Consider the following 11,940-nt stretch of genomic DNA (forward strand, 5'->3'; position numbering starts at 1 on the left):
CTGAAAAATCATTCCCTAAAGAACCCTCACTTGCAGTGTTTTTAACCCAGGAACCATCTGGGAACATGTTCTTACCCTCCTGAAAATCTTCACAGATGTTTTATTTCATATATTACATTAAATCAGTGTATTATGGTTCCAAATGTTTAATGTATTAGTATGAATATCCTCTCCTCAGCGTTATAGATCTGACGTATGATTTACATTAAAAAGGATTTCATAATCTTTATGTTTTCTTCTGGGATCTCAGCAGCCTCCCGAGTGTTCTGAAAGGTCCGACTTTCATTTATTAGCATTGATTATGACTCAGTGGTAATTATTATAATTCCACACTTATCTTGGCTGAAGTGAACATGTGACCTACTGTCAGCTCTTCAGAACCGAGCGACTGCGCTGTTTATAAGAATCAGATTCATGAGTAAAGGAAGCAGGAGCACATGGAGCTCAGGTGAGGGAGAGAGAGAACCACAAGTCCTACACAGGAGAGAGAGACGCACTGGAAGCGCTGGAAATAGTTTGATGTTGCTATACACAGGAGACCCGTAGCTATATTTGCTCCAGCGTGTAATGAGTGGGTCAGTAAAATATTCTGACCTCGGTGCTGATGGCAGCACAGAATTCACACATTCAGATGCAAACATGTACAGCGCAGAGGGTCAAGAGTTTCTCAACCGAGGAGAAGTTATTCCACAAAACTGTATTGTTCAAAAACTTTGAGTTAATTAATATATTAATGGTTGTTGTAAAAGGAATTAATTTCATTATATAAATATGTTATTTATTATAAGGAATAAAATCCAGTAGGGTTAGGGTTAGGGTGAAGTCAGACTGGTATCTGGATTACTCTCTTATTACAGCACATGCCACAGTTCCATTTAAACCAAACAAATAATCCAAAAGCTCAATCACAATCTCTGAACAAACAAACAAACAAAAAAACAAACAAATAATCCAAAAGTTCAATCACAATCAAAATCTCTGAACAAACAAACAAACAAACAAACAAATAAATAAAGAAATAAACATCTCCTTAAAGAAAGAATCTCCCTATGAATGATTTACAAATCCTTTGTTATATAACAGAAATGTGAGTTCCTGCTGTTCTCCTCCTGACCTGAGGTTCCACAGCCTTGTGCTGTAACAGTGAAAGATTCAGATGTTGTGTTGCAGAAATACTGTAAAAACGCAGAACAATTAAATATCATTGGCCTTCAAACTGATTGGACGTGAAACAGCTGACGGCAGCGTTTCTGTTCCTCTACACACTGACTCACGCTTCTCCTGCAGTTAAATAAGAACCTGCTCATGCATGCACACTGCAGTCATAACGCTCAGCCAGTATGGCTGAAAGTATGTGCACCCCTGACCACTTTTTAAACATCTCACCCCAGATTTATTTCCCTTTGCTGTTATAATAATCTCTACTCTACTGCGAAGGCCTTCTGTGGGCATCAGTGATCATTCAGATAGAAGAACATTAGTGATGTTGCTGTGGAGCTCTGGGGTGAAGTAAAAGTTCATCCCAAAGGTGTTTAGTGGGGTTGTGGAGGACACTTGAGATCTTTCATTGTGAACATCACACAAAATGTCTTTATGGAGCTCACATTGTGTATCTTCATGCTGAAACATGTTTGGGAATCTTAGTTTCAGTGAAGGGAAGGAATAAAGCTACAGCACTTTAACTAAAAAAACGATTTTATACAGTTGATCATTAATTAATGTGTGAACAGTTTAGATAATAAACACATGCAGGTGTAAAGACCGAGTGTCCGTTTATTTTTGGCCACAGAGTGTAAATTGGTTCCTCAAAACTTTGAGGTTTTCTTTAGTATTCAGTTTTTATATTCAGCACAATTCTGCTTTTAAATGAACTCTAAGGATGAATGCACACCTACGCTGTTTATTTCACACGTGAACATTGTGAGATCTTCAGCACTGGGGATTTGTGGATGTCATTTCAGATATTAATAACGTGATCATGGCAAATTATTGTTATCAAGCATGTTTTTCTTTTCAATTATTTTTTACCAGATCTCACCGAGTTCACACTGATTTCACCCTGAGTGGATCGTACCAGCATGCCAGAGCAAAGCAATGACTACCGTGTGGTGGTGTTCGGGGCTGGAGGTGTTGGCAAGAGCTCCCTGGTCCTTCGATTCGTAAAGGGAACATTCAGGGACACGTACATCCCCACGGTGGAGGATACGTACCGACAGGTGATCAGCTGTGACAAGAGTGTGTGTACACTGGAGATCACCGACACGACAGGCAGCCACCAGTTCCCGGCAATGCAGCGCCTTTCCATCTCCAAGGGTCACGCCTTCATCCTGGTCTACTCCATTACCAGCCGCCAATCGCTGGAGGAGCTCAAACCGATCTACCAGCAGGTGCTGGCCATCAAGGGGAATGTGGAGGGCATTCCAATCATGCTGGTGGGCAACAAAAGTGATGAGAGCCAACGTGAGGTTGATACCAAGGAAGGGGAGGCGCAGGCCAACAGCTGGAAGTGTGCCTTCATGGAGACGTCTGCCAAGACCAACCACAACGTCACCGAGCTTTTCCAGGAGCTGCTCAACCTGGACAAGAAGCGTGACATGAGCCTCAACATGCGCTCCAGCAAGCAACGCCGAGCCGACAAGCTGAAGGCCAAGTGCAGCGTCATGTAGAGATGGTTCCAATGGTGGAGAAAGAAGGAGAAGAGTCATTTCAGCAACGACATGACTTGGATGAAAATGTACAAAAGTCACTCATCACATTAGTCCCATTTCTTTGGATCTGAATCAGGTATTCTTCGGTGCACGGTTGAGCAACAAGACTCTTTTCTCTTGTCATTAGTTTATTTGGCTCCTGTAATGACCACTAGAATCAGGGGAAGTCTAAACTTCACCCAGTCCCGTCCCAGTACCATCTGATTGAGTTGACTTGGACATCTTCAGTATTAACTTGTCCTTCTCTCTTCTCCACCTGCTCGTGCACAGCTTTCCTCAACCAGGTTTGTTTTCAGGCTGTAACAAAAAAAATACTCATCATCATGATCATGTATAGGGCTTTGTGTCTCGTAAAGGATTTGAAACTCCAATAGAAAAACGTCTTGAACCGGTTATGCACTTTATCACGTTCTCAATGGGCGAATGAGACCACGAGCGCAGCAAAGCGGCCGCGTTATCCAGCTCTTCCAAATTCGACATTACAGCAGCACAAAAGCATGTTAGAAATTCACAGGTTTGGGTTCACAGACTTTTCTTTGTTGGCTTTGTAATAGTAAAAACAGGAAAACATCAGTAGTGCATGATGCACATTAGATCATGTAGAACTACTTTCCTACTCATCATGATAATAAAGCTGTCACCAGATACAGAGCTTTACTCAAACCAAGCACAGCAACGCAGATTTCTAGATCGAAAGCAGTTTTTTTTCCGATGTTGGTGGCACATGAAAACCTGAAATATGCATTAATCATTAATCTAACAGAAACATTTAACCTGTGTGTGAATCTAAATGTGTATTAATCTCATTTGTGTTGAAGAGCCCTGTACAGTTCATGTTCTCCCCCTTTATTTAGTGTCGATATCTTCTGACTATTTAATGCCATTGCTTTAGCAATACATTATATAAAAGCACTTTTAGAATCTTGAGCACATTCAGAACATTACAAATGAACCTTTACAGAAACGTTCTGTCAGACACTCTGCGTTTACAATTTTAAAGCAGGTACAGTGTTTATCTAATAATATTATGTGAAGGACCAGAAATATACAAATAAAAAAGCACAAACATATGGTGTAAAATAAATATTGGACTATTTGTCTTGTTCCGTGGTTTTGAAAATGACAAATGCAACATAAACTGTGATGTACATATTATTATTATTATTATTATTATTATTATTATTATTATTATAGGTTAAAAAAAGAAGCTTGTCTTGTAAGTATGAGTAATGAATAAATTTGCATCACTTTAGAAAGGCAATAAGAGATATATTCAGATCAGCTGTAATTATTTGCATCACCTTTTTGATGTATTTATGTTTCATGATATGCTAAATGAAAATGCATTAAACCTGGTTGGCATTTATGTGTTTTTTTTATATTATTTATATACATAATGTTATTTAAATATATAAATACACATTCTGCTATAAAAACCTTTACAATTTTCTGGTAAAAGAAAAAAAATTGATGAACATCATGTACAGGTTTTTGTCAGTCTGAGTCACTATGTAGGAGTTGAATGCTTTGATTTATGACCACATGGTTGTTAGTTCAGGCCCCAGACCTTCATACATTCACTCTTCCTCACATCTGGTAAATGAATAAATGAGATTCTTCTCTTTTCCTGAACTAAACGCTTCTAACTGATAATAAATTCACCGCTACAATAGCTGTTCAACACCATGCACTATTTGGTTTATCATTAAATCGTTCATCTTCTGTAACATCTTCTGGTCAGGGTCACAGTGAATCCACATCTTATCAGTACTGCACACAGATCCTGCACCGAAGCTCCACGCAGATCCTGCACAGAAGCTCCACGCAGATCCTGAACCGAAGCTCCACACAGATCCTGCACCGAAGCTCCACACAGATCCTGCACAGAAGCTCCACGCAGATCCTGCACAGAAGCTCCACGCAGATCCTGCACAGAAGCTCCACGCAGATCCTGCACAGATCCTGCACAGCTCCTGCACAGCTCCACGCAGACAGAAACCAGAGCTCGGGCCTGAACAGAAACCCTGCAGCTGTGACACAGTAAAACTACACACCACCTGCATGTCACACTTCCTTTCTAAATACACACACACTCTCATGGAACCCCGTTTCCACCACAATACTTGTTTTTGTCTAATTCTCACTTCTTGTTATGTTTATTATCCACTCTGAGAAAACACACATTGATTCTTTATTATGTAGATAATCGCAATCTGCTGAACAGTTGCTTTGGATCCTGTTCGCTGCTACATTTTCAGTGCAGTAAAACAGGGTGACGTTGGCGTTAGACAGGTGTGTAGACAGGTGTGCATACAGGTGTGTAGGCAGGTGTGTAGACAGGTGTGTATTACACCTGATGAGCTGATGGTTAAATTTTATTGCCCTGTTTTATTTCAGACCTGGGTAGCATTTACAAGATCATCATCTTTAACTAGACATATTAATTGAATTATGAAAATAATTGTATATCATTTCGGCAGAATGAATCTCTCAGTTTAAAGACATTTAATGCAGAAGTTGCTCCTGAATTTTAACATTAATGCTAAATAACTTATAGATATTAAAACCTCACAGCTTTAATGTTCACCTTATTTGTACATTTCAGCCATTAACAGCACTGTTACAAACAATAATGATCAATGTGCAATAATAATCCTGTTATAGTTTTAATTCCGCAGAAATACAAACTGAAAACCTTTCAGGAAACTCGCCACCTAGTGGAGAAATTGAGTTACTGTTTTATTCAGTCTTCCATTTGCTGTAGCGTTCATTCTAAACTCAATTAACATTCAAATTCAAATTCACATTTAAATTTGATTTGTCACATACACATTCGACACACACGACATTTACACTATCGTGTGTTTGGGGAGGAAACTACAGCATCCGGAGGAACCCACTTGAAAGATATTAAGATATTAAAGAAAAAGAATTTCAGGATAAAAAAAATCAATTAACAACAACAACAACAATACAAAATAATGATGATGATGATGATGATGATGATGCTCCATGCTGGATTCGGAGTTACCTCAGGCATGAGGCTGAAGAATGAACAGGGGTTCACAGGGAACACGTGCACACATACACACTATTTCGTGACACTGGGAGGAAACTGAAATCAGGACTGAACCTGGAATCTTGGAGGTGTAAGACAGCAACAACCCACATACACACATGACAACAACAAGAAAATAATAATAATAATAATAATAATAATAATAATAATAATAATTTACCTTAAAGGTGAAATATATATGTTTATATTTATATGTGTATAATGAATAAGCACTACCGTTAACACTAATAGCGGTTTCAGGTTGACCTTTATAGCCTGTATATCTCTTCCTGACCACTAGGCGGCACTAACACTTCATCAATAGCATCGAGCTTCACCGCAGGTGTAAAGTTGCCATGTCATGGAGTCTGTTTTTCAGGTCTTCACATGTACATCATAAACACATCCTGAATGTTTGGTTGCACAATAACCTGGAACAGATCTGATGTTTGTGACTGAGTTATACAGTAAATCATGCTGAGAGATGTTTTCCAGACGCAGTGTTCCATTAATATAACTGTGTTTCATATCACAGACGTGTTTTATTCCATTTCTGCACAAGCAAACTGTGATATCTGAGAGAAAGCTCTGAGTTTTGGTCAGTATCAGCACACAGAAAGCCTTTAAACACCAATTCTTCCTGATTTGAAGAAATCTTTGGAACCATCTGCTTATAGACTGAAGCTCTGAGCTGAACTTTCATAAAACACTCATAAACCACTGACACCTGTCCTTCTGAATCATCACATCAGCACTTGATGTGAGTTGTGGACTTGTAGCTTCTCCCTGTAAATGACCTGGTGGTGAAGGGGGTGTTATTAAGGTGGGACGGAGATGTGGGCGGAGCTGCAGGTGATGTGTAATTATTCTCACCTGTGACTTATTACAGCCTACAGACTGTTTCTATGTGCTTTCAGTAACCAGAGAGAGTAATGCGAGGATCACACACACACACACACACACACACACACGTAAACCATTACTCCACACAGCTTTTCTTAGGGTTTAGTAAACTGTAGAACATTCTGATGAACCAAACCTGAGCTTCTCTATGATCCATTTTTTGTACAGCACCTAACATGCTTCTGTGTTCTGTGAGTGCCCCAGATCATCTCTGCATCAGGTATAAATCTGAGCTTGATCTTCTAGACTTTCATATAGCTGTAGTGTTGCTTGTTAGAAACACTGACAGCAGTAATGCAGAACCTGAAGCTGTAATTGGATTAAACATCAGTGACTTTCACCTCAACCATAAATGACCTACAATAAACCGTCTGAAGCTCAGAGACGGACAGGACAGATCTCAAGTTCTACAGTCTGAACCGTCTGTTTTTATACAAACTCAGAAAAATATATTTAATTATTTACAGATCCTGCTGTACTCCAGTAGTGTGGAATATACGTGTGTGTGTGTGTGTGTGTGTGTGTGTGTGTGTGTGTATCCTTGCCTCATGCCCAGTATTCCCAGAAAAGGTTCTGGACCATTCTCTGAACCAGGATATGTCAGGTAATGACGATGATGATGATGATGATGATGATGATGATTGTGCAGTATAGACAACAGCAGCTGATATTTAAACTTGTATATGATTTCCACCAGGTCCTTTACACATTTTTCCATCAGATCAAATCAAAAGTAATTCCACAATGACAGAAGTTTTATTCTGCTTGACTTCAAGCCCACATACTGCACATCTCCACACTTTCTCTCCTGGTATGTAATATCAGTGTTCTCATTCGCTTGTTCTTCATGTTAGTGGATATTATGGAGGATAAAAGGAGTGAGGATGAAGATGAGTTGTTTAGCAGAGAGCTTTCATTAAACCTGATATGGTTCTGTACTTGATGTTCTTCTGATGTGAGGTGTGTTTAGAGTTTCCACCTCACATTCACTGTGATAATGACCTCAGTGTAAACCTAAAACCTGCATGGACCAGGAAGCAGAACATAACAACATAACGATGTATGATGTAAAGATGAAGATGATGACCTGCTCTGCTAAGTCACTCTGCATCAGCACATCGCTGTTCTGTTAGTAATTTAAGATGATGTAAGCTTGTTTTTTTTTTTTTTGTACCCGTCACTATATGAAATCGGCTCCTTTCACAAATCAATAATTTACATCATCTTCTACCACAGTGGGGAGAAAATCGCAGGTGACCTCTGTGTTTACAGCTCAGTTATAGAATCCATCATTTAGTTTAGAACCTTCTGTAGTTACTTCCAAAAATAGACCTGACATGTCTGGCTTTTCTGAAGAGGGATTCATAATAAGAATCATCATGTGGTGTGTAAATGATCTGGAGCTGCTCTGTTAGAATGTGGAGTGAAAGATTTTCATTCCTGCCTGAACACAAAACGATTTATTTCAATGCACATTAATGAATTAGCATTTATGCTCTCTGATGTCACACACAGCTGCAGGTTAGAGCAACAATCCACTGTACTGTGTAAATGCAAAACCTTCAAACCCACAACACAATAGAAAGAACTGGTGCAGGTCACAAGGGTTTGTGCTGTTTGTTCTCCCAGTGTGCTCTGGTCCATGCACACACTCTGATGACACAAGCAGAGGTCACATGAACAAGGCTACGCACGAAACCCTGCGAGAGCACCAAAACAAAATGTGTCAAACCTCCATGTCTCTCAAGTGCATACTCATCTGAGCGTATACAAACACACCAAACATCAGAGCTGCACTTCATTCACTCAAATCGCACGAACAAAACCAACTCCAGTCCAACGTTCTGCACCCACAGTCAACAACTCTTTCTCTTATTGCATAAAAATAAACAAATACAATCGGGAAATTTACTCTGCACAAAAACATAATTATATTTAATATGCAGTAATTTATTTATTTAAGTTTTTGCAATAAATCCTATTTATAAACCAGGAAATAATAAACTGTACATTAACAAGCAGGTGAAATGTGAATAAATATTAAAATGATGAACTGTGTATGACATGCGTCTTTCATGATGATCATCTACACTATAAAGGCTCATATTAGCAGCTTTACACAGATAAATCAGTTTTAAGGTTTTATTAAAGAATGTGTAAGTTTAGTGAATATAAGTAATAATTGTTTATCTTTAATAAGTGAGTCAGTGGCGACTGTGGCAGGAAAAAACTCCCTGAGACGGCATGAGGAAGAAACCCTGAGAGGAACCAGACTCAAAATCACACCTCATTCTCATCCTCAACACAGAATGTTGATCAATACAGTTTTATTATTGAGGTGTGTAGTAACATGTGCTGAAATGTTCATGTAAACTGTGGTCCTGAGCACATTGTAGCAGACTGGTGATATTAATTACAGTCTGAATTCTCAAAGTTCTAAAGTTAATGTACAAAAAAAAGGAAAAATAAAGTAGATAATTGTAATGATATTTCCTCAGGTTGTTTTTCCACTAAGTTGCTGCCACATGTTTTGCTGATTATATAACTGCGAGTGAGAGTTAGAACTCTAATGGCTGGAAGACGTTGCTGTAGATAACCTAGTCTGTCGTCATTGTAATGATATTTGGTGAGATCAGTCAGGACCCCACACGGTTTGCACGGCAGAGCGTATCACGCTCGGTGTGACGGCTCGGCACGATGACGCCGCATGGTCACTGTTACACTGATTGCGTCGAACGCACAATAACGGCTTTGTTGCGTTAAAAAGCGCTAGCTCTTCTCTCCACAGATGAAGTGGGCTCATGTGTAACACTCCTCCTCTCAGCGTTGTTCACTCGCTCTCTCCTTTGCCACAGTGAGGACGGCCTTTTGCGTCATCTGTATACTCTCACTATTGTGTTTTCCCGTCGGTGATCATTCGCAGCCGTGGAGTGGTGGTGTGTGGGATACACAGCTAGAAGCCAGAGTGGGTTTGTATGAGGCAGTTAATGAGAATGTTTATGACTAGCAGCAGCTGTGTGTACAATGTGTGCCATTGCTAGCAGGTTCTGGTTTTTGGCTACTGCTTTAGGGTTTAGCATCTTTGGCAGTAATAATATTTACAGAGTAAGAAAACTGGTCTATTTTCTTGGACCTCATCGTTTCTTCCACATTCCGACATGCACATGCAATTTCATTCTAAACAATCGTCTTTTTGACTAAAGGGATGAGAGACGATGATGAATTTAATGTCTGTATAATATACGCCATGCGATGCTACTAAACTCTGCTAGTCATCAGATGCTTATAAAAAAAAAAGTTGTTCAGATTAGAGGAGCAAAAATATAGAGTATATTCAGCTTCAATTCAGGTTGATTCTGCAAATACTGCAGCTTCTTTGTGCAGCGTTTTTAACAATGGAGCAGCTTCACGGCGATAAAGAGGTTATAAAGTTTGTTCCTTATAAGTTTATCTATAATGAGGGAAAACTCCTTGAGGATTCATGAGGAAGAAACCTAGAGAGGAACCAGACTCAAAAGGGAACAGATGTTCTGCACTCAACAGTGCACAGTGTAGCTGCTGTTTGATGAGTGGAGTCACGCAGGTTCAAAAGATCTTCAGAAATGCTTTAGACGCAGTATTGTTTGATGTGCCAATGACGGAAGATGTGTCTGAGGCCACTTTTCAGCATGCTGAAGAGACTGAAGCTCTGCTCTAGGAAGAACGGAGAGACGTCTGCAAGAGCGACGAGTCCCATGTGAATGTAATGACATGTTTTTGTGGCGTATCTGCAGATGAGTGTGTGTGTGTGTGTGTGTGTGTGTGTGTGTATGAGAGGGGTCATAAACAGCATGTATTTCAGACTATACTAGTTAGAGATGATTCACAGTGTTCTAGTCTGACAGTAATCCTTTGCCCTACTTCCCATGTGGGAGTGTGGAAATGATCATGTGACTCTCAAGAAACTACAAGTTTGTAGTCTATTACGTGGGTCGTGAATCGTCACTTAAGTCAGTTTGTAAATAATATGCAACAAAAATAAACATAAATCTGAGTTTAATAAGATGCTTATTTCACGTGTGTAGTGAAATAGAGTTGTAATGTTGAGATTATATATTTATTTATTGCTGCTGCAGGTCAGTCATTTTGCCCAGCAGTCATGTGATGTCCTTTTCAGCGTCCCTGGAGACTCCAGCAGACGTCATCCGAGCAGCCTGTGGTCCAGGAGATAAGTCATGGCCTCACATCATCTGTATGCGTGTTGAGAGAGCCCACTTTCGCAGAATCCACTTGCGCTGAGCTTCAATGCTGCGACTATTTGGGGGCGTTTAAAAACATTTGAGCAGCTCACAGGGTTTGTGTGTATTTGATGTAGGCTTGATGTTTTTATTTGATCTTGTCCAGTGGGATGCCAAAAACCTCCATATTGCATTAATTACTATAAGGATTATAAATCCGAGTATTGTAAATATAAACATTTTTGTTAAAACTGTATAGATAAAGTGTGTTGATGGAACTGAATCATTTGTTATAACGGTTATTCCTTCAGTGTACAATTACAGAAGTTTAATAAAAAGCAGTTAAGTGTCACCTTAAAAAAGAGAAGCTTGAACATATGGAGTGCTGACAGTCTAACAATGTTCTGGCTTTCAGCCAATCAAATCCAAGGTAACGGTGAATTTTCTATTGAATGCTCTATTGTGTTCTAATCTCATCAACATGATCTCATCTCACTGACAAAAAGTTAACTGGTCTGGCCTTTTCCTCATATTCATTTTGACAGCAATGGCTCCATAATGGGGCATGTTCCAGCTCTGACCTCTGACATTCTCACTCATTATCTCTGTTCTACACATTTTTTAAAGTCAGAGATGGTATTTGGAAAGGAAAAATAGAGCCACAAAAGCACACAGTGCTGCCTGGGCCTCCGCAAACAGCAGGACAGGTCTGGAAATTTCATCTACTATGTGATTTTCCCTTTGAAAGGATTTTCACCTTCCCAGCAACCTTCTATGACTGTTGATTGGCGGCATGTGGCCGCGTTAATCTTTTTTCCCTCCAATATGAAGTGTGCTGGCGGGTTTCGAGGAAACAGAAAACGAATAGGCACAACACACACCCTGGTCACAAGGGAGCCCCTCCTGGAAACTGAACCTCCACAAGCCTCATTAGCTTCTCTGGATATCTGATACCACGCAGTTCCTGCTCCTGAGTACTTCACAACAATTCTAGTGTGATGGCTGGAGGTAAACAGATCAAATACAATTTTGATTAAATATATAATTTTTACAA

General features: G+C 39.6%; 1 protein-coding gene and 1 long non-coding RNA gene across 3 annotated transcripts in view; both read left to right on the top strand.

Moving 5' to 3' along the window:
* The window catches only part of diras1a (DIRAS family, GTP-binding RAS-like 1a), a 7,785-nt gene extending 3,711 nt beyond the window's left edge, over positions 1–4,074 (top strand). For both annotated transcript variants that reach the window (XM_046856725.1, XM_046856726.1), the window contains exon 2: positions 2,032–4,074. In XM_046856725.1, coding sequence (XP_046712681.1) covers positions 2,079–2,666 — 588 coding nt within the window. In that variant the 5' untranslated portion in view covers positions 2,032–2,078 and the 3' untranslated portion in view covers positions 2,667–4,074. The remainder of the gene's footprint in view (positions 1–2,031) is intronic.
* A 2,644-nt stretch (positions 4,075–6,718) lies between these two features.
* Positions 6,719–11,246, top strand: LOC124391481. Its single transcript, XR_006926984.1, has 4 exons — positions 6,719–6,889; positions 7,137–7,273; positions 7,367–7,480; positions 10,785–11,246. It is a non-coding gene; the product is annotated as an uncharacterized LOC124391481 (long non-coding RNA).
* Positions 11,247–11,940: the final 694 nt, after the last annotated feature.

Source organism: Silurus meridionalis, chromosome 9, assembly GCF_014805685.1.
Source record: "Silurus meridionalis isolate SWU-2019-XX chromosome 9, ASM1480568v1, whole genome shotgun sequence".
NCBI classification, from domain to species: domain Eukaryota; kingdom Metazoa; phylum Chordata; class Actinopteri; order Siluriformes; family Siluridae; genus Silurus; species Silurus meridionalis.